Source organism: Agelaius tricolor, unplaced genomic scaffold, assembly GCF_023055355.1.
Source record: "Agelaius tricolor isolate 1412-34295 unplaced genomic scaffold, bAgeTri1.0.p SCAF_36, whole genome shotgun sequence".
Taxonomy (NCBI): domain Eukaryota; kingdom Metazoa; phylum Chordata; class Aves; order Passeriformes; family Icteridae; genus Agelaius; species Agelaius tricolor.
In genome coordinates this window covers 5,530,537-5,552,884 of record NW_027269296.1, presented here as the reverse complement: position 1 = coordinate 5,552,884, position 22,348 = coordinate 5,530,537, and the positions used below count along the sequence as shown (strand labels likewise).

Genomic DNA, 22,348 nt, shown 5'->3' with positions numbered 1-22,348 from the left:
TAAGGTCACCTGGGAGCAGTGATGCACCTGAGCATCCCTCATCAGGCAGGGCTTCCCACACACACTATTTTCCCCTCTTAATTTTCTTCCTGGTGTTGCAGCAATGGAAAAAGCAGGTTCCAACCACTCGCTTTTGTGCTAATTTTATCCTCCTCTGCTGTAAATATCTGACATTAGCCTGAAGCCCAGGGTGTAGGTTGGTTTTCTTTTATAAATATAAGAGAAGCAGAGGTACTTCAAACTGCCAGAGGGCAGGGCTGGACGGGATATTGGGAAGGGATTGTTCCCTGTGAGGGTGGGGAGGGGCTGGCACAGGTGCCCAGAGCAGCCATGGCTGCCCCTGGATCCTTGGCAATGCCCAAGGCCAGTTGAAGCCCTGCTTGCTCACGGGAAGGGGCAGCTCTTCCCATCACGCTGCCCATCCCAAGGGTTCTGCCTGCCACTGCATCCCTCCAGGAAAAACCCAAACAGCCCTGAAAGAAGAGGAGGGAAGAAATCACTCCCCCCACTTCCCTGTCTCAATGAGTTTTTCCTCCTACAAAATCACTGAGAGATAAAAATAAATAAAAAAAAAACTTCCAAGAGCTATTAGAAGGCAGGGAAGGCAGGCAGGATGACAGGGAGAGGGCGGCACTGCCAGACAAGAGGTGCCAGGGGAGCAGGTCTGAGCACTGCAGCATCTGCCTCCAGGAATTCCCGCTGGAAGATGAAGCTGATGTGTGCTGGATCCTTCTCTGTGTCACAGCCAGCACAGGAACCAGGGAACCACTCACTCCCCACTTCTGTGCAGAGCATCTCCCAAAGCAGCCCCAGCACCAAGGGCTGATCTCCCACCACCACAGGGTCCTTGAACAAACTGCAGCAATTCCCAAGGGAGCAAACCATCAGGCTTCATTGTTCAAGGGTTTTATGGATTGCAGCAGGAGCTGATTGGGAAGCAGTGCTGGAGCTGAGAGCTGAAGGAGCAGCTCCTTGGATGGGGAGACATCAGAGCTCTTCAGGGTGGGGACAACAACTCAGTTCCCCCAGCACAGGGACCAGGTTGTGCAGGGACCATGCACAACAGCTCCATGCACTGAGAAGCTCCAATGCACAGGGGGTTTCCTAATGTCAGTGAATTTGGAAGGAAAATCTAGGAAAAACCACATTTGAGGAAAAAAAAACACCCACAAATATGTTGGTTTAATATTTTGAGTGAGGGACCTTAGAGCCTCTTTCAGTACCAAAAGAGACTCCAGAAGAGACTCCAGAAGAGCTGGAAAGGGACTTGGGACAAGGGATGGAGGGACAGGACACAGGGAATGGCTCCCACTGCCAGAGGGCAGGGTTAGATGGGATCTTGGGAAGGAATTGTTCCCTGGCAGGGTGGGCAGGCCCTGGCACAGGGTGCCCAGAGCAGCTGTGGCTGCCCCTGGATCCCTGGAAGTGTCCCAGGCCAGGTTGGTTGGAGCTTGGAGCACCCTGGGACAGTGGAAGGTGTCCCTGCCCATAGCAGGGGTTGGAACTGGATGCGTTTTAAGGTCCCTTCCACCTCAAGCCAGTCTGGGATTACAAGCTCACACCTGCCTTACCCAGCTTCCTGCAGCTGCTCCTTCAAAAAAGGAACTGTTGTGGTGTGAAGCAATATCCTGTTTCACCTTTCCCAGTCCCTCAGGTGTGCCAACCTCTCCCTTCCCCTCCCCCTTGTCCCCTTGCTAGGTGCTGTCTGTCAATCTTAACATTCCAGCAAGGCCCTCGTCTGGTTGGTGAAGTTCAAAAGATGCTTCTCAGCCCTGGGGTCATTGGCCAGCCTGGGTTTCATTGTCCCCTGAGACTCCCCCCCTGCCACCTGGTTGGTGGCACACCTACCCCTTCCCCTCCCCCTTTCCCCGGGCTTAAAAAGACACGGGACCACACGGTCCTGGATTCTGTTGGAGCTGCTACAAGATTCAGAGATCTGTGATCCTGGAATGAAACTGGATTAACCCTCCGGCAGAATCTGTCTCCTTTTCCTCTTCACCTCGCCTAAAGCCTTTCCATTAGAGGTAAAAACTGAATTCCTGCTTGCCTGGACTTGTTCCAAGTGCCAGCTGCAGCATCCAGCCAGCCAGGGGTGTCTCTGAGGTGAAACACCACAGCTGCCGCCTCTGGTCAAGCAGCAAGGGCCAGAAGAGCCCAGGCACGTTCCACCTGGTAATACTGGGATCATAAGGAACAATAAAGAGACAAAAAAAAATACGATTGCAATATGGGAGAGACCCATTCATCATATTTAGGTGAAAGAGAGACAAGTCAAGAGAAGCGGGGGGAAAAGCCCTAAACCAAACAAGAAAGCAAGAAGAGAGTAGGATGGTAAGGTAGCAGCAGGTGGCCAGCAGCCAGCACCCACTCCAATAAATCCTACACTCCTTGAAACTGGCTGATCTCCAATAAAAACTCATTTTAATCTGAGACCACGAGACTCCTTTGGAAAGTGCTCCCTGGAGAGGCCCTGGCACTGTGAAATCCTTCTGATCCCCTGAGCTGCTGCAAGGACCAAGGGGGTGATGGGGCGATGGGGCTGCAAGAGCCTCAGGCACAGCTCCCTACCCGCAACAGGTTAAAACCACCCAAAAATGGGGTCCCTGCACCTCCCTGGTGCCCCATGATCATAAGCAAACAGCATTACCTGGTCTTAGGGGAGCTACAGGGACAGGTATCCTCTTCCTGGGTGACACTGCAATGCTCACACCCTCCAACCCGAGATGTCACTTCCCCATCAATCCTGGAGTTTATTCCTTAAACTCTTTGTGTTCCTTTAAGACCCCACTTCCTGCTGAGCCACAGTTTTTTCCTCAATTAGGGAGAGAAGCCCCATTCCACCCAACCCTCCAGCCCCCTGCAAGCCCCCAGGCTTTAAACTCAGGTAGCTCACTGCAGGTTTTACATTACAGCTGAACATTGAGCAGAAAACTCAACTAATTACAAGTTTCAGACATTCCATCATGAGCCACCTCAAGCCCCAGCTCTGCTTTCCCCAGGAAACCCCCTGGACACAAACCAATTATGGTAGCTCAGTTTAAAGCAATTACTTGGAAAAATCATCCAGGGAGGATCAGGGATCTGCCAGCAGATCCCTGCCCTCACCCTGCACCCAGGACATGCCAGGAGGGACAGGATGGAAGGAGAAGGTGATGGGGAAAGGTAATGGCAGAGCAGAGTTAGTGGAGGGGGAAAAGCCAAATTAACCCCTGACATGAACAAAGCCCAAGATAAACAGCTGGAGGCAGGTTGATGGAACAGTAGAGTTTCCTATAAAGTAGGTAACATTTTAATAAACAGAAAAGGTGATTTTTACTGTTGAGCTCTAAACAAGCTCTCCTGTTTTTCTGCCCACCCTCAGCACAGGACTGGCCCTTCAGGATCAGGCAGGAGCCAGCAGTCCCAAAAACAAGGAGCATCCCAAGTCCAGTGAACCTCACTGAGCAAATGGGTTCAGAGACAACTCAAGGGGGTCACAGCAGGAGAGAGTTCAGAGCAGGGAGCAAGCAAAGCCCTCAAATGCACTCACACCATCCTCCTGGAGAGGGGAGCTCCTCACAGCTGCCTGGCTGCATCTGCTCCCCCAGCCTGGCCAGCAGAGAGGACATGGACCCAGAAAATAACACAAAACAGTTCTAAACCAATGAGATTTTTTTTAAAGTCCATTTTAATTTTCTTCCTTACCATTCCCAAGACTTTGAAGATGCCTCCAACTAACAAGCCCTTCCTCACACTTGAAAAAGCCAGAAACAGGTTTTTTCCCCCATTTCCCACATAAGCAGGCCGAAGCCAAGTCTAAAACACTGCAGGAATTAAACCAGGAGGAGTCACATAGTCCAGCCCTGGGGTACAGGACACAAAGGCAGGGTAGGGACAGAGGGCCCGGGGGACCCTGGCACTCACCGTGAGGCAGGTCAGGCACCAGGTGAGGCATCAGGTAACTGCGCAGGAGCTCCCAGTCGAAGTCATCGTCCTCACCCTGGCTGTACTCGCACTGGTTGGGCTCACTGTCCTCCTCGAAGGTGCAGCCAGCTGTGGGGACAGACCCGTCAGCCCCTGAGCTCCCAGAGCAGCTGCTCTCTCCCCAAAAGCCCACCAGGACGGGGTGATGCCCCTGGAATGCTGGGGGACTCCAGGCATTCCCCAAGGGCACGGTGAGCAGGGGTCTGCTCCTGGGTGCCACCAGGGCCCTACAGCTCCTGTGCTGCTTCACCAATGACACAAGCTGGCAGCTGTCAGGGAGGCCTTCGCAGCAGGAGCAGATGCAGCTCCCAGCTTTGCTCAGGGGTTGGTAGCACAAGGGGTTTCCCCCAAGAAATAGCATTTGGCTGTGGTGGCCACACAAAATTTGTGCTTTGACCCCAACCCTCCACCTGTGGCTTGGGCTCCTGGGGGTCTCTCCATGGCGTGATGTGAGTGACGCAGTTCTGAGCCAGGACCCTCCAATCCTGAATGCAGCCCTGAGCACCCCCCCGCCCCCAACACTGCTGAGTCCTTTTGGCAGTCATATTTTATTACAGATTTATCTCTTGGGGGTCCGAGGGTGTTTACACAGCACCTCCTTGGTCCACAGCGTGCTCAGCTGAGCACAGAGAAGTGCAGCAAATGCCAAAAGGCCACTTGTTCCCACGGGAGGTGACACAGAGAGAGAGCCCCCCCCCCGTCCCACATCCAGCCCCCTCCTGTGATCCCACATTCCAGTCCACCCCCATTTTCCAGCTCCCCCATCCAGCCCTCCCATCATCCCACATCCAGCCAACCATGGAGCTCAGGTCGGCTTTGCTGTGGGGCCACCGGGGGCTGTAGCTCACACTGCCCCATTGTCCCATTAAACCCACGATTACAGGGACCAGGGCACAGCGCTAATTAATGGGGCCGGGCTCACCAGGGGCCCCGGGAAGCCCCGAGCAAGCGGAATGAACAACAGCAAACATCCCCCAGTGCACCGGCAGGAAAACAGACCTGGGCCAAGGGATTATTTCTGCTGTTTTCTTCCTATTTTATCCCAAATTACATCAGTAATTCCCCCCGCCACCTGGGGATTTGGCAGTTAATGGCCTCGCTGCTGGCACGGGTTGTGCCTCCCTGTGCTCAGGGATGCTCGGATGCAACATTTAGTCAAACACGAGTCCAAACACTGGGAAAAAAGCCCATAAGATGCGTAGGAAATTTCAATTCCCAACTCTTTCATATATAAGAAGGCATTTGTGGCTTTTTTCGCCCCTTTGCACTCATTTTTTAAAGCACAAGGGCACATTCCAGCTCCGTCACCAACTGTTTTTTCCTCTCAGAGCCTTAAGAAACGTCTTTTTAAAAACCTGTAAGCAAATTCTCTCCTATTCATATGTCTGGAGGCACTGAGACATCACAGCTTTCCTAAAGCCCTTCCCGAAATGGAGCGTCTGCCCAGCCCACGTGCGAATGTGCCCCCGCACCGCAGCCCCTGGTCCTCAGCTCTCACCACGAGACGTGTTGGATTTTAGAGTCTGGAACTTGGCTGCACTTTCTAACAGGAGGAAAAGCACAAATCTGTCAAAATTTTCCAGGAAGGAAGGGAAATAAAATAAATTTCAAAATAAAACACTGTCAGAGACAAGTGCCAAGTGATTTAAAAGAAAAAAAGGCCCAAGTGTTTCTTTCCAAGATCTGCTGAGCGGGATATTCTGGGAGGCAGAAATTTGTTCTTGGGGGATTTTTTTTTGGCCTGAGAAACCAGAGCAGAGTCAAACAATGTTTCAGTCTGGCAGAGCCCCATTTCCCAGGGAAAAGTGATTCCTTCACCCCAATAAACTATTCCCAGCCACTGAAAACATAATGAGATACATACCCTACTCCTCCTGGACTGCAGCCCCCCACCCAGATCCTGCTGCCATCCCCAGCACAGCCACTGCCACCAACCCACGGCTCCATCATCCCACACCTGCATCCTCAGCCACCCACGAGATGATGCCCAGGCTCCAGAAGTTTAAAATGCAATTACAGAGCAGATATGTGCTGGCCAAGCTGATCCATCTCCCTCCTCGGACAGGTTTACTGCCAAGGCTTTTCCTGGCACGAGCCTTCCCTCCCATCCACGGCACAAAACAAAGGCAGTTCGACTGGCCACTCCATTTCCCTGACTAATTTGTCCGTGATTTGTACACACAGGGAAAAAAGCCAAAGGGGCTTCACAGAACCTTGGTTTCCATGAGTTATGGGATGCTTCTGGCACCATCTCTCCCCAGCCAAGGACAGGGCTGGGAGAAGCTCAACCTCCAGCAGACTCTCCCTCCTCATCACAAGATTAAGGGCATAAAAATTAACACCTGAGCAATTAAATGCCAACAGCCCAACTCCACAAGGGGTGGCTGGAGGTGCTCCAGCAGCTGTGGAAAGTCATAGAGGAAACCAAGAGAAACCTGCAAAAAATTAATGTTTCATCACAACGTTTGCAAGGAGGGCAGGGAGGCTGCAACCCAAAATATCCACCTGCAGCAGTGGGAGGGTTATTTCATCCCAAGGGCAGCAGGACAAGGATTGTGGGAGCTGGGTGAGACTGCTCCAGGTATGGATACATCCTAAAAAGGAACCAAGGAGCCCTCGGTCCCCTGAGCTGGCTCCAGGCCAGGGTGACAGCAGCTCCGGGCGCTGAGGTGAAGGCAGCGAGCGCAGGAGGTGCGATCCCAATGCAGCAGCAGCTAAAAATACTGCAGGGAGCTGGGGGTCTGCCCCTGGGGGTGGGACATGTCCGAGACACAGCCTGAACACCCCAAAGCTGCCTAAATCACCCTCAACACAGAGCCTGCCCCATGCACAAGAGGCAGCCTGTGCCAAGGATGAGACGTGCCCCATTAAACACCCCACACAAAACGCCCAGAGCATCACACGTTCCTGGCAGAGGGGAGAGAGGGATGAGCACCAACACGGGGGTTTAACACCAGATGGACCAGAATTATTTTTAAAAAAGATGTAAGAGGTGGTTTGAGATATTTGCTAGGGAGATGGGGACCAGTGCTGCTCAGCCTCCTCCTGGGGACCAGTGCTGCTCCGCTGCTACCTCCATGGATCCAACACATGCCCAGGTGGAAGGGAGCAGAGGGACAGGCACCAATGTAGAGGTTAAACACCAGATAAAGCAAAATTGTTTGAAAGAAAGCAAAAAAAGGTGGCTGGAGGGGTTTGTCAGGGAGCCTGGTAGCAGGCTCAGCAGCCCCCTGGGTACCACTGCAGCACCAGGGCACACAGAGAACATAGGCATGGGCACCAACGTGAGGGTTAAACACCAGATGGACTAAAAATTCTTAAAAAGAAAGAAAAGGAGATGGCTTAATGGATTCACCAGGGAGAAGGACACCACCGCCACTCAGCATCCCTTGGGAACCACTGCCACCCCAGCATCCCCCTCTACAAGGATGAAGAGGAGGAAATCTGGGGAGGGGAGGGACTAGTGATTCACAACAAAAAAGGGAGGAAAAAAAGACCAAACAGCCAAGCACAAAGGACAGCATCTAATTAATTCTCCGTGGCCACCAAGGAACGTGGCCGCCTGCCTACAGCCCACCCCGTGCTCTTTCATCCACAGAGTCTGCACTGCTCTCACTTCCAAGTTAATTACACACTTAAACCCTTCCTGTTTAACCTCCTGCACCATGGGACATGATCCGTGTCTTCTCTTGCCTTTTACTGAGCAGCCTTGAGAAGGCTCCTGTGCCAAAGGGCAGCCCGGCACCATCCGGGACTGGGATCACAGCCGGGCACCATCCAGGATGGCAGGACTGGGATCACAGCCCAGCACCATCCGGGACTGGGATCACAGCCCAGCACCATCCAGGATGGCAGGACTGGGATCACAGCCCAGCACCATCCGGGACTGGGATCACAGCCCAGCACCATCCAGGATGGCAGGACTGGGATCACAGCCCAGCACCATCTGGACCAGCAGGACTGTGCTCTCCCCCACCCAAGACCCTCTGGGGTATCATCTGATGGGAACAAAATACCAATAATGTCCCAAAATGGGGACAGGCTTCGTGAAAAATGGGCTCATACCAAAACTTTAGCAAGTGCTGCTTCCCCAAAGCTACAAAATACAGTGCAGCCACCCAGGACACCCAGTCCTGATGGGAAAAAGCCCATTTTGCTCCTACCCTGGCTTAGTCAGGACTGGATCAGCTCCATAGTCATCTCTGGGGTGCAGCATCTTGGGAGCACAAGCCACAGCACCCCATGGCACAGGCACCAGCCAGGGGAGATAACGCTGGTCATATTTCAGAGTCAAAATAAATTTTTTATCCCTGGCCTTATCCAGCAGCTCCAGTCCTCCACCCCAAGTAATTCTCAGCAGGAAATGGGGAGGATTCAGATACCCACAGGACACATGACATGCGGCCCTGGCAGTCAAGTGCAAACACCCTGCAGAGTGAAACCATCATCTGACCATAGCAAGATGTGGCAGGGGGTGAACAGAGCTCTCCTGCCATCAAATCCAAAGTTTTCATTGCCTCCCAGGAGAAGGGATGGAGGCGGAGGCTTTGCAGTTGCATACCCCCAAATTATCATGCCCAAGACCTCTCCTCTTAAATGCACGTGAGGTAGATGCTCTTTGTCTGCACCAAAGGATGAAGCTCTTTACACAGGATAAATGGTCAATGAGCTGCTGCAAATGGGGAAACTGAGGCACAGAGGGGATTTGGTGAAGTCCCAGAAGACCGGCAGCCCAGGATCACCCCAGGGATGGCAGAAAGCCCAGGGAGCTGGGTGTGCTGAGATACAGAACCACAGCTCCAGCAGATCCCACCAAGGTGTCATTCCAGCACCCCCGGAGCAGAGCCAGCCTTCCACCTCCCAGATCCCAGCTGGTATTTAAAGGTGCTTTCCTTGGCACACTCCTACGGGAACGTGCCCCGGGAAGGAAACGCCGGGAGTTGCTTCCCTCCGGGTGCCGGCAGACACGGGGGACAGGGAGCACATTCTGCAACTCATCTAAAATTAGATGCACTTCTCAGCCAGTGAGATCCTGTACACAGCACCCCACAGGTTCCCAGGCGAGGTTAAGGGATCCAGGATCATTTCTATCTGCAGGGGGCTCAAATTCCCAGGGGTGGGATGTTACAGGGGCTGTTTGGCACTGAGGAATCCAGCTCAGTGGGAAAATCCAGACAGGGAGAGGTCCTGGTGTGCCAGCACCCCAACATCTCATACTGATGGGGAACCCTGCCACACTGGTACACCAACAGCTCCACGGCCAAGCCCAAACACCCCAGGATTTCACTGGGAAAACCTCTTCCAGCCCAAGCAAAGGGGAGCTGAATCCCTCTGTAGCTGCACTTGGCACATGCAGAGGGCCTGGGGCACTGGCATAGCATTGAAAGTGTTTCTGTGCATCACACCCCGGAGATGATGACAAACCCCGTCCCTGCTCCCCACTTCTGCCAAAGAGACACTTTTAAGAGAAATATCACTGATTTCTCAGCCCCGATAAAAGCTGATTGGAAGAATATGGAAAGCAGCTCCATTAGAATTCTCACCAGTAGTTTGTTTTGGTTCTCCAAATCATTTTAAATATTGTATTTAATAGAAAAATAATTTGCTCAGCTGTAAGAAACATCAATTTGCAACTTGAAGCCATGTATATTAGCCAGAGAAGCTAATGTGTAAACACTAGCAGCTCCAGGAACGTGTGGGGTTTGGCGAATGCAATTCCAGGGAGAGAGCGGCCAGATATTAAGACAGAGGATTTGCATAATAAGTCACTTATGCCTGATAACCTCAGTGTTTGGAACACGCAGGACTAGAGAACAATATCCATCTGCCAGCAACTACAGAAGACAAATCTCCTTTTTTTCCTTTTTTTCTTTTCTTCTTGACTGGTAAAAACTCTTTATGGCTTTTACCTGCAGGTCCCCAAGGAGCTGTCAAACTTCCCACAGTGAGTACCCAGACCCAGCAGCCTCCAAGGAGCCCCAGGGATGGGGAGAATTGGCAAATCTGGATTCATTACAGGCATTTTGAAGCAAATACAACTGGGAAAATACAACTCCGAAGACTTTGCAATGCCACAGGGATGGCTTGTACTTGGGCAAGGACCAAGTCTGCCATACATCACTGCATGGCGAAAATGCATGCAAAAGCAAAGGGGGAATAATTAATCTTGCCAGAATCATCCCTTGGGGCAAACCCAGCTGCCAACTGCAGCTCCACATGCTCTTAGCTCCAGAGAGATCAGCACTCCTGGGACCGGGGTGCTGCATCACCCTGCTGCAGGCAGCACCAGGAATGTCTCCCTGGAGTGTACCTCCCTGGCTGCTCTGGAGATGCTGGGGGACACAGGCCAGGAGGCTTTACCTCCATGCCCAGAGGGGATGTGAGGATTTAACATCCCATCCAAAGGCTGTTGGTGCCCAGCACCCAGATCCAGCTAGTGCTGTTCCCAAGGAAGGAACAGCATCACTCTGTTACTCGAACCCTGCTCAAGAGAGGTCCTGCAGCATAAAAAAAACACCCTCAAGCTGAACAGCCAGGAGGCCACTAACCCACTGCACAAGTGCTTTAATAATGAACCATCACTTAATTAACATCGTCAGTGCTGCCTGGTGGACTCCATGGGAAAAAAAACAAGGCAGGAAACCTTTGGAAACCTCCATCCTGCCATTATCGATCACACCCTATGCAATTACAGCTCACAGGCTGCAGAGCCGTGTGACACCTCAGGGAAAAAAATGGGAACAAGTTAAAATAAACTAGAAAAGGCAGGGGAAATAATGCTCATTTCTCCCCCTCACTCCTTCATTACTATCAGGTCCCCCAGGTGTCTGCTGAGGACCATCCACTCCACATGCCAGGGACCCAGAGAGACCAGGAACACGAGCCCCAAGGGGCACACACTGCTTTCAGGGGATACCTGAGGACACAGAGATGCTCCCATGGCAGGAATTCAGGCAGGAAAAGCAGCTGCCCTAGGACACATCAGTACCACATCAAAGCCCTGGGGGACTCCAATATCAGCTGCAGAAATCATGGGAAAGAGCAAGTTTCCCAAACCAACCCCATTCTGCAGGGGATAAGAAGGGGGCAACCCTCAGCCTCCCCTCCCACAGCAGGTCCCACATCTCTGCAGTGATGGATGCAGGAGCACGGTACTGGGAGGCTCATCCTCCCGGGATGGAGCATGTGCCAGCGCTGGGAGGGCCTTGGGAGGCAGCTCCAAGGGTCACTGATGGCATTCCAGGGCAGAGAACAGAGTTGGGGAGCCCTTAGCCCCCAGCAGGGACAGGGCCACAGCATCCCCACCATGCCCAGCATCCTAGCCAGCCCTAGGTGGGATAAAGGTGGGGAGAAGAGGAATAAGGCCCAGTGTCATGCAAAATCCAGGCCACCATCCTCCTCCTCCTTCCGTGCCACCAGCAGAGCCAGGGACAGCAGTGTGGGCTGACTGATGCGTGCTGGAAGGTGACAACGTGTGACATGGGCACAACCATCAACAGCGCCAGGACTCAGCTGAACCTCTGCTGTGGCATGGCAGGTTAAAGGCAGGAGCCCTCATGGGAGGGATTACAAGGAGCCGTGTGCCCAGCAGGTCTGTCACAGCTCTGGGGAACATGCTGGACCATGCCAGGCACCCTTCAGTCCATGAATTTGGCTCAGCCACCCCCGTCAGTGCTGGCTTGGGCATCCATCTATGCTGACCTGGAGAACCCTCAACTCATTCCAGCAAAAACTCTGGGATTGCATTAAGTGTGCAGGAATAACTGAAGAGTCCCTGCAGTGTCAGAAGTGTGCACAACACCCGGCAACCCCATGGGAGAACCATGAAACCCCAATACCCAGCACTTCCACCTCCTGCCTGCACACATCCTGCCCCATACAGATCCCACCTCCCATCCCCAACCAGCCACCATTCCATGGGAAGGAAGGCAGGACATAGCCTCTCAGACAGAGAAATGTCATTCAGAGCCAGCAGGTCCCCAGACAGGAGCCTGGGTGAGAGACTAAATAAAAAGTTCAGCTGATATAAAGAAAAATAACCCAATGAGGAGATGCACTGCTTTAGTTTAATATTGTTATAATCCAGAGAAAGCAGGCTGGTTGCTGGCTGCAGAAAATCAATGGGATATTATCACAGCAGACAGATGAAAAGATAGTAAAAATAAGAAGAAATAATAACAGAAATAAGAGAGTCCTTGGGAAGAGCCCCAGAAGGGCAGTGGCTGAACCTGCACCACAGGAAGAGTTCAGAGGCTGCCCTGGCATTGAGAGGCTTCCAAAGTCACTCCCAAGCTGCTCCTTCCCCCAAAATACACTGGAAAGCTCCAGCAGCCACCTCCACAGGGGGAAGAGGCAGGTGCCCCATTGACACCATAACCACAGAACCAGATGTCCCAGTGTGGACTTTGAGGTGCCAGGGGGTGCCCAGGATCACCCACCTGTGCTAATTCCACGAACCACATTGAAGCACCTGGTAATTAAGGAAAGAGCATTTATGCAGCTAATTACCCAGGGTGTCAGCAGCCCTCTGCTAACAGGCAGGATGTGCTGGCAGGGAATGAGGATCTGGCGCCCAAGGGTGTGTGGGGCTGTAACAGGTCCTTGCTCCCCATGGGTGGGCTGCCAGCAGCAGGGAAGGACTTTGGAGGAGACACATCCTTGCATGGATCTGCCTGGAATTCCTGACCAGCCCTGAAAATTGCTGCTGTTCCCATCACAGCTTTTGGAGGAACCCAAGGCTCCAGGGTCACACAGCACAGGACAGAGAGGGGCTGCACCCTGAGGAGCCCTACAGAGCACTCCCAAAACTACAGAAGCTCCATAGACACCTCCAAATCCATCCAAGCCAAGGAATGCAGTTTGCTGTAGCCCATCCCTCTCCTTGTTCTCGCCTCCCTAAGCAAGTGGCCACAATGTTCCGTCCCCTCAAGAGAAAAGCCATTCCCACCCACATCTCCTGTCAGGACACAGCAGCAAGACCCCTCGGGCAGCACCCCAAAGTCAAGCCTCACACTCTGGGGGAGAAGCTGGGCCATGGTAAGTGATTCATCTCCTCTTCTAGACTGGCCACCCCTCGCCTCTGGTGACATCCTGCTCTGGGGGAGCCTGCCCCAGGCAGCGTGCCCAGCAGCTGAGGGTCCGGAGCCACACGTGCTCCTTGGCTCGGCCAGCTGGGCTAATTAGGCTGAAGGCCTCCAGCACAAAGCAACACACAGGCTCAAACGCCCAGGGCTCACCAGGGCTTGTATCCTGAGCAGTGCCGTGGGGACAGTGGCCTCATTAAGACTCATCAGGTCATCGATGTCCCTGTCCCTCATCCTCACAGCATCTCCTGCCTCCCCATCCCAGCCACAATCCTGATTAACTTAACGATGTCAGGAAAGGTTGGATCCACACGGACAGTTCAGGGAGCCAAAGCCAAAGTTATTGGTCAATTTAGGGCTCCCCAGCACCAGGACAGCCCTGGAACGGGCAAGGATGGACCGTCTGGCAGTCTGGGAAGGCTGCAGGGAGCTGGGGGGGCTGTGCCAGCACAGCCACCCTGTCATGGGTGATTTGACAGTATTTTTCAAGCCCAATTTTAAAAAAATTGTGTACGACAAAAATATTCAGGAAGTTGCTCCAGCTGCACCATACTCCCACTCCCCAGCTGCAGTGCAACGCTCTGCTCCACTGCATCCCTGTCAGGGACAGGGGCTTTCCCAGCTTCCAGTCAGGGCCCACCCTGCGTGGGCAGTGGGGTCCCCAGGTAACAGGGGGCATGGCAGGCACATCCCTGCCCCTGCCTTCAGCAACAGGGCTGCCCAGAGCCCCCCACCATCCTTGCTGCAAGACACTGGGGTCAGCCAGGTGCCAAAAGGGTGCCAAGCACCCTCCCTTACCCCCCTCCTGTTCCACAACATCTTCAGCACTTTGGAAGGCAGGAAGGTCAGGAAATAAATTTATGGCCAAAGCCAGTCAAGAGGCTTCTTCCAGCTGTGAATCTGTCACACAGAGTCAAGGAGACACACAGAGACCCCACTGGGCCGCAAACTGCAGGAGCGTTGCATTCCTGGCATTCCCACTGCAGCCCAGCCTCATTGGAGCAAGCAGCATCCCAGTGGCCAGGCACCCACAGGAACAGCCCCTGCAGCCCTCAGTACCCCATGGCACAGGGGCAGTTCTGCTGCCCTGCTCCTGCAGCGAGCATAGAACCAGCACCCAGATTTGGGGTCTGGCAGAGGCATCCAGGGACAGGAAACAGGGACAGCCCCAGGCTGGCTCACCAAAATCCACGCTCGGATTCACTCTCCAGCGGGGAGAAATTGGGGTGCAAAGCCTGGGCCCCTTAAACACGTAGTAATCATGTTCCCCCAGCAGTGCCCAGGCAGGAGCTGCAGACCTGGGCTGCGACACCCAGGCAGGACTTGGAACAGCACACGAGCAGCTGGGAATGAGCTGCAGCCAGCAACCATCCAGCAAGCAGGAACAACACTTCTGATCTTAAAAAAAAAAAGACATAAGGTAACAGCTGCAAAGGGCAACTGACATTTGAGCCCCCAGTACTGGCAGCAGGGAGGGGGAAAGGGCTGCTCCACAGGCAAGGGCTCCTCTGCCTTTGCCTTCCAGCAGCTGGAAGAGCTGGACTTTGGCTTTTGATCCAGGCAGAGGGTACAGAACCTGCCGCTCCCAGGGCCAGGAAAGCAACAGCTCAGGAACACCCAGGAAAGTCCCTGTGACACCTGCCAGCTCCACAGCCACTCCCCAGAGACGCCCTTCACCTGGCAAACAGGAGCAGATCCCGTGTCCTCACTAGCATTCCAGCCAGGCAGATGCAGGCTGGCACCCCCTCCCCACCCATCACCCAGCCACATCCACCCCAGCAAAAAGGGGTAAAAGTAGCAGCAGCTCCTCCAGGCCACCTGCAGTGGAAAGAAAAAGCTCCATCTCCAGGACCTATTTATTTTGAGTCTGCCAACAAGGAAGCAATTAGCTTCAGGGGATTAATTGTTGGGAATCCTTCTTGTCCAGAGGGGAAAGCCTCAGTTTCACCAAGTACAAGGAGGGATCTCCAGGCTGGAATGAGAGAGCAGGATCAAAGGAATGCTGCAAAGCAAATCCCAAGCTGCCATGGGGGAGAAGAAGTTTGGGAATCTTGACATTTAATCATGCAGTAACTAAAGGTTTACAGACAATCTAATAAGACAATTATAGTGCATGTTAATAATAGATTATTAAAAAGCTTATTTGTGGAGGTTTAAGCAGGCAGATGGTAGGGCCATGGTGATAGGGCTCTCCAGAGCCTGTGCTACCTCCCAGCTCCCAGGGATGCAGCAGGGATTCGCCTTCCTCTGCCTCCAGCTCCCTGTGCTTAACCCTCACACGATTGCCCAAAGCAAAGCAGCAAATCTCTGCAGAGGGACTGCAGCCAGGAGAAGATTCTTATGGGGCATTTTGGGGTGCTCAGAGCTCCCAGCCTCCCTGCAAAACAAGGATTGGGTGATGAAGTGATGGAAAAGTTCCATCTCAGGTGCAGTCAAGGGAAAAACCGACATCAACAGGCAGCAAGGAGTTGGTCACAGCCAGGACAGGGTTAAAGCCACCAACAAACACCTGCCTTGGTTTTCCAGGGGATGTCCCTCCTCCCCCAGAGCCCTGATCCCAATAGACTTTATTCTGGGAAAGCTCCCAAGGAAGCTGGAACAGGGCTGGTTTGTCTTAGTTTGGATAACAAAGGGAAAAATGTGCATTTCAGGCCAGAAGGTGATTCACCAGAATCCCTGTTCCAGGGGCGAGGGCAGGTCCAGGCACCCAAAGGAAAAACATGAAACAGGAGTTTTGGAACAAGAAGACGGTAAAAATGAAACAAATGCAACTGCAAGTCTTGATGGGGAAGGAAAAAACCCAGACATTGCCAGGCTGTACCATGGAGCTGCAGATACAAAGCCAGAGGGACACGTCCATCCAGGAGCATCAGCATCACTCTGAGCCTCCCTAAATTCTGCTTCTCCCTCATGGACGGTAAAAATCCACCACACTCCAGTGTCCCTCTGCACACACTGGAGAGCCGAGGGCTCAGGAGCCAGAAACCTCTGCCCTAGGCACACTTGGGCATGTCAACAGGATCTTCCAGAGCATCTCGACACAGAAGCCTCAAGGGTGTTTGCACTGTCTGGGTGCTCTGGGAAAGGGCATGGCATTCTCAGGGCATTAAAAACACACGTAGGAGCAAACAAGAGAAAGAGCTTCTTCCCTGGCACGACAGAACAGGCAAGAGGGGAAAAAAAAACCAAACAAAAAAACCCCACGAAGCCTGAAACAAGCTGACAAGGAAAATGTAAGGTTCTCGCACATTTTATGCACTTGGTGAAGGCGGGCTGGGGAGAACAAAAATGCCTTGGCATCGGAGAGCCCACAGACAGCCAAGCGGAGGGAAACAAACACCGGGAAAAGCGCTGGAAGAGCAGCATCAGGCACCTGAGCCCTGACCCTGTCCCCCAGCAGCAGCCGGGGACATCTCTGCTCCTGACCCCCCTTCCCCGAGCATCCCCCGCTCATCCCTTCCCCCAGCACCCCTCGAGCCCCGTGACCGTTAACGGGCGGGGGCTGCCCCGCTGCCGACCCCAATCCCCGCCCCGGCAGCGGCGTCTGCTCGGCTGCTCCCATTCACTCGACCGAGCCAGCCCCGCCGCGCCGGGGTCAGGGTCACCCGTGCCATCTCCTGCCAGCGCTGTCGCGCGGGGACAGGGACGCTGGGGGCCCCGTCCCCCCGCCTGGCCCCAGCTGGTCACCACAGCCGGCAGCCACCTCCCCCAGCAGCCTGAGAGCCTCCGGAGACGCCAGTCCAGCGCTCCCTGGCAGTCCCAACCTCCCAACTGGAAGCTGCAAACCCAAACATTTTATTTGCTTTATTGCTGCTAACGAAGTCGGAGCCGAGCGCAAATAGCTTCCGCATAATTCCGGCGGGAGTGCCATGCAGCAGCACGGCTGTGTCCCCATCGCGTGTCCCCATCGCCGGAAAACAGCCCGGGAGCGCGGGCTGGGACCCCTGAGCAGCTCATTGCTGAGTTCTTGGGGTGCAACACACAGAAGCAGAGGTGCACCTTACCATGGAACCATTTGGGTTGGAAAACATCACTGAGTCCAGCCATGCCCGCAGCACGTCCCCAAGTGCCACATCCACCTTTCCTGGCACGGAAGGCAAAAAGCGGAGGGAAATACCGGAGCCTACACAACCTCCTGCCCCCGGGCGGCTCCTGGCCACGGGCTTCCAGCAGGGAAAGGCTCCTGCTGCAAAGAGCCCAGGGAGGAGAGATGGGGCTAGCAAAGGCTGGTGCGTGGTCCCCATCCCAGCCTGCTGACACCACACGAGCCCCCGCATCCCTCAGTTTGGGGGGGTCAGCCAGTACCTCCCAACCTCACCCAAGTCCCCTCCGTGACAAGCACAACGGCAATGACAGCTCAGTCACTGTGAAACCTTCATGAACTACAAGAAGTTGGAGGGCTGCAGGAAGGAGCAAAGAACACCCTAAGGCCGTGGTGGGCTGTAACCAGGGCATCCTGCTTCCTCCCTGTGCCTCACTTCCCCCACCTGTAGAAGGGACCACCTACACACCTTCTTCACAAAGGCACAGCTAAAAAAAAACCATCTTCTGTAAATATGCACCGAGACAAGCAGTGTGTCCTCCCCAGAGGCCCAGAGCACGTGCAAATGGCTTCAATATATTTTTCCCATCCCCACTGGGCAGCCCTAGGGATGAGCTGGGCAACCTCCCCACAGCCGGCCAAGCCACATCAGCAGGATCAAACAGCAGATCCAGGTGAAAAGCAGCCTGCAGTGGAGCAGGGGGGCTGGCAGCAGACCACTCACCTCCAGCTGGATCCAGTCCCTTCAGCTCCACTGCGGAGCTGAGCCTGCTCTGCATCTGCCAGGGAAATGGAGCAAACGCACTTCTGATTTACACCAGGAGCAGGCTCGATCCTGCCCTTCGCCAATGCCGTCCTGCAGGGAACGGACCCCACAGAGGGAAAAGGGTTTGCTTGGGAGGGGACCCTCCCCACAAAGCCACCCCAGGTCTCCGGTGCATCCCCACCACTGCCTCTCCAGCAACTCAGCCCTGAAAGCCAGCAGAGCACCACGCACCAGGGCTGGGGAGCGGCAAACCCCAAATCCCCCTCTGAAACCAGGGCAGGCAGATGCCCCTTACTCCACCAGCCCCCCATCAGCTCCATGCCTCAGTTTCCCCATTGCCCCCTGCTCAGAGCAGCAGCTCCCGCAGCACACAGCCTCTCCCCCCAAAATACAAACCCATTCCCTCCCCATTTCCCCCACCCTGCACGAGCCGTGGGAGCCTGAACAGCTTCGCATCTCCCCACCCATCGTCTCTCCATCCCCCATGCACGGGTCAGCCGCCGCTTGTTTTCTGCTGATGGGTGTCACTATTTATAATCTTTGGAGAAATGCCACTACCCAAAAAAACAAAATCAATGCACCACCACAGGGACTGTGTGCAGGTGAACAGCTTGCATTTAAAGGTAAAAAACAAAGAACTAGGCAAAAATACACTTTAATGTGTATTTAATGTGATCAGCATCACCCAGGAGCTGGGAGCAATAGCACCAGGGACCCCTTGGAGTGAGGCACCAACTCCCGTGGCTCCGTTTCCCCAAAAAAGCGCTGGCAGCCCCCGGTAGCACCTCGGGAGCCCCAAATTCCCATTCTCCGCAGAGTCCAACCCCATTTCCAGCTTCCCGAAGGGACTGGGAGCGAGTCGTCGTCGTCCCGCACGCCGCATCAGCTCTCCCCAAGCCCCTGTCTGGGGGGTCCCGGGGGGCGCAGGGCTCAGCACCGGGTAGATTAGGGGAGGAGGGAAAAATTAAAAATACGTAAATTAATCAAATCAATCGATCGATCGTATCTCCGTACAACTGCCCCAGTACCCCCCCAGAAAAACGAGAGCCGGGAGGCTGCGATCGGAGCCGCCGCGGCCGCCACCTGTTCCTACCGGAGGGACCCCAGCTTCCCGCCGAAGCCGCCAGTGAAACCACCGGGATCCCGCCGGGCACTGGCCTGAGGGCCCCTCTCGCCCGCGCTCCCCCCGCCGCCACCGGGGGAAGTTTTCCCTGCCGGGGTGCGGCGGGAGGGGGAGGGGGGGGTTGGACGGCGGTCCCGGTACCGGCAGCGAGCGGGAACCGTGGGGCTGCGCTCGGCGGAGCATCCTCGGGCTGGGGGGCGCCGCCGACACCCCCCGGCCGCCGCACTCCCGGCAGGGAAAACTTCCCCCGGTGGCGGCGGTGCAGGCGAGAGGAGCCCCCATACCGGTGCCCGGAGGGGAGGGAGGCGGGATTCTGGTGGTTTCACGGAGGACAGGGGTCCCGAGGCGGTTCGGACACCCTCCGGTGGGAACAGGTGGCGGTGGGCCGGGCGGGACCCTCCGCGCACCGGGGTCGGTGGGGCCCCGGAACGGCACCGAGCGAGCAGGACCCCTCTCCCCGGCGCACACGCCGCGCTCCGTTCCTACCGGCGGGCGTCTCGGTGTCCAGCGCGTAGACCCGCAGGGCGAGGGCGAGCAGCAGCGCCCGGGCGCTCCGCATGGTGCGGCCGGTGCCGGGACCGAGCGGGGGGCGGCGGGGCCGTGGCCGCCGCCGCCGCTGCGCGCCCGCGGTTCCGGCGCGGCGGGGGCGCAGCGGGGCCCCCGTGCCCGCCCCGCGCCTCAAATACCAGCGGCGGCGGCTCGCGCCCGCCGTGACGTCACCGCCGCCCGCAGGGGGGCGCGGAAGGGGGGGGCGCCGGTACCGGGAACGGCAACGGCGGGCGGGACGGCGGCGCCCCCTGGCGGAGACGAGCGGTGGCGCTGCGGGGGAAGTTTGGGAGCAGCGGTGGGGGCGGTCCCGGGAGTTACGGGGGCACTGTGAGGGTTCTCTGGTACCGGGGGAGAGGAGAGGTGGGGAGGGGTCCCGGGAGCTGCGGGCGACGGGCGGCGCTCGGTTAAGGGAGGAGTTTCTCTCGTACTGGGGGATGCGGGGAGAGGGGCGGTCCCGGGAGTTAAGGGGAGGGGGGGGCGGTGCGTGGATAAGGGGCGGGGGGGGCCTCCTGTACCCCGGGATGGGAGGAGGGGAATATCCGGTACCGGGAGAGAGGGGGAGGAGGTCCCAGGAGAGGCAGGGAATGGGGGTCCCGGGAATTTCGGGCCTAGGAAGATGCACGCTTAAGGAAGGGGAGGTCTCCGGTGCTGGGGAAGAGCGGCTTGGGCTGCCCGGGAGCGCCTCTTGCTTGAGGGGTGGTGCACGGGAGGACCCCGCAAGGGTGCGGGAGAAAGCACGGGGGTCCCGGCTGCAGGGAGATCCCGTTGCGCGGAGAGTCCCCGGTGCTGCGGTGTCTCCTGTTGCAGCGGAGTGGGGAAAGAGGGGTTCCCTGCGGGCAGGAGGCTGCCAGGCTCTGCGGGATGGGGGGTCCCTGGTTTTCCGGGTGTGCAGGGATGCAGATATAGTTCCCAGCTTGGGGGGCCCCCACGACTCCCCAAATGCAAGGGGCGTCCTCAGGGATCCCAGTTGTAGGGTCCCCACCAAGCTGGGAGTGGACTCTGCAGGGTTTCCAGTTGCAGGACAGGTGCTGGGAGGAGGCTGGGACAGAGGGAGGTGATGGTGACACCCACTCTGGGGTGGGTTCCTCCAGCCCTCGAGTGCCCCCCATGACCCCTGGGCTGTGCCCGAGACTGTGGGGCAGAGACAAGACCCTATGGGCTGGACACTGGGGACAGAGCCTCCCGCCCCTTCCAGGGTGTCCTCGGACCCTGAAACCCCCCTGGTCCTCCACCACAGGCTGGATGTCCTTGAGGGACAGGGACAGGATGCCTAGCTCCGCAGGATGGTGACAGGGAAAGCCGGACAAGGCTGTATGGGAGTGGCAGTGGCACCTGAGACCCCAGAGACACCCACCAAAGCCACCATCCCCCCAGCGAGGGAAGGGGGTGACAGAGGGAGATGCAGGATCCAACTCAGAGTGAGCAGAAAGGAGAAAAACCGGGAAGGATGTAAAAGGAGGAAAATCTCTGTCCATTTCCCAGCCGAGTGCACAGGATCAGGCACTGAGCACTGGCAGCCCTGGCGTCCCTGCCGGCAGTGCCAGCAGGGATGAAAGGCCCCTTGTTTGTTGACATCCTCTCCAGCCCTATTTCTGGAGGAAAATGTTTTCCCAAAGGTTTGAGGTGAGGAGGAGGGGAACTTTGCATCAGCTTTCTGGCATGATCTGTGCTTAGGTCACCTAGCCCTGGCTGCAGCTCCAGGGTGGGAAACTGCCTGGGCACCGGGAAACTTGGAAAGCAGAGGGAACAATGCTGGAAATATTGTGACTTCTTACCCCAAATCACACAGGGAGAATCCCCGGCATTGGCATCACCCTGCGATGATTCAGCCTTGTCCTGAAAGACAGCGCCCAGTTGCCAGCATCCAGCAGGGTGACAGAGGCACGGGGGATGGTATCTGGGGGTTGCTGAGCCTGGTGAAGCCACCAGGGAGCTCCCAGCCCCAGAAGTAGGACAGCACTGCCCGCCAGCTTCATCCAAGTTCAGCTCTTCCCTAGGGATGCTGCTGTGCTGCTTCTCCGTGTTGGGCGGGCTTCATTATTTGGGGACACTGCACTGACACATGGCACTGCACAGCCCTGGGGACACTACACAGCCTTGGGGACACTGCACTGACCTGGGGACACTGCAGAGCCTCCGCCTGGCCCCCTCCTCCCTGGGACAGGGGCTCAGCACATCGGGGGTCACCTCAGAGCTGCCAACCCCAAATACTCCTCCTGTCAGTGTCCCCAGTGTCACCCCTGCCTGTGCCATGGGGGTACAAAACGTTTATCTTCCATTCCCAGTTGCTCCCAGCAGCACCCCCAGCAGGTTAGCACCATGGTGACACTTCTTGCAGGGATGCATCCATCCCCATGGATCTGGGGACAAACCAAACCAGTACTGTGTGTCCCTCAACCAGGACAGCAAATCTGGGGTGAGGGCAGAGGGTGATGGACACTCCTCTCCAAGTTGCCTCACACTGAGCATGGAGTGATCCTGACAATTCCTCTCCCCAGTGACACTAAAAACCTGTTAAAATAATGCCCAATAAGGGAATTAAGCTGCTTAGATGTGTGGCAGCGAAGGCAGGAGAGGGCTGGCACGGCGCAGGCTGGCACGGTGCTGAGGGTGGCACTTTGCAGGGTCCCCCTGGAGTTTTTTTGAGAAAAATCCCCCAAATCCTTCTGGGAAGAGCTGGGTGATGCAGCAGCCAAGGGATGAGCTGGGGATAGTCTCTGCCCAGACTGGGGAGGAATCTGAAGGGGTCTTGACCCAGCAGCTGAACTGAAAATGTTCATGGAGGAGCCTGTTGGAGCACTGTGCTGTGCTTTCCACCACCT

General features: G+C 55.8%; 1 protein-coding gene across 7 annotated transcripts in view; it reads right to left on the bottom strand.

Moving 5' to 3' along the window:
- Positions 1–19,674, bottom strand: part of PTPRU (protein tyrosine phosphatase receptor type U) — a 57,759-nt gene extending 38,085 nt beyond the window's left edge. For 3 of the 7 annotated variants that reach the window (XM_071453023.1, XM_071453029.1, XM_071453024.1), the window contains exons 1-2: positions 19,464–19,673; positions 3,904–4,032 (exon numbers count right to left, since the gene is read on the bottom strand). In XM_071453023.1, coding sequence (XP_071309124.1) covers positions 3,904–4,032; positions 19,464–19,536 — 202 coding nt within the window. In that variant the 5' untranslated portion in view covers positions 19,537–19,673. Of the gene's footprint in view, positions 1–3,903; positions 4,033–19,463 lie in introns of all 7 variants that reach the window. The other 4 variants (XM_071453026.1, XM_071453027.1, XM_071453025.1 and 1 more) reach the window with 3 other exon arrangements.
- Between the last annotated feature and the right edge of the window lie 2,674 nt (positions 19,675–22,348).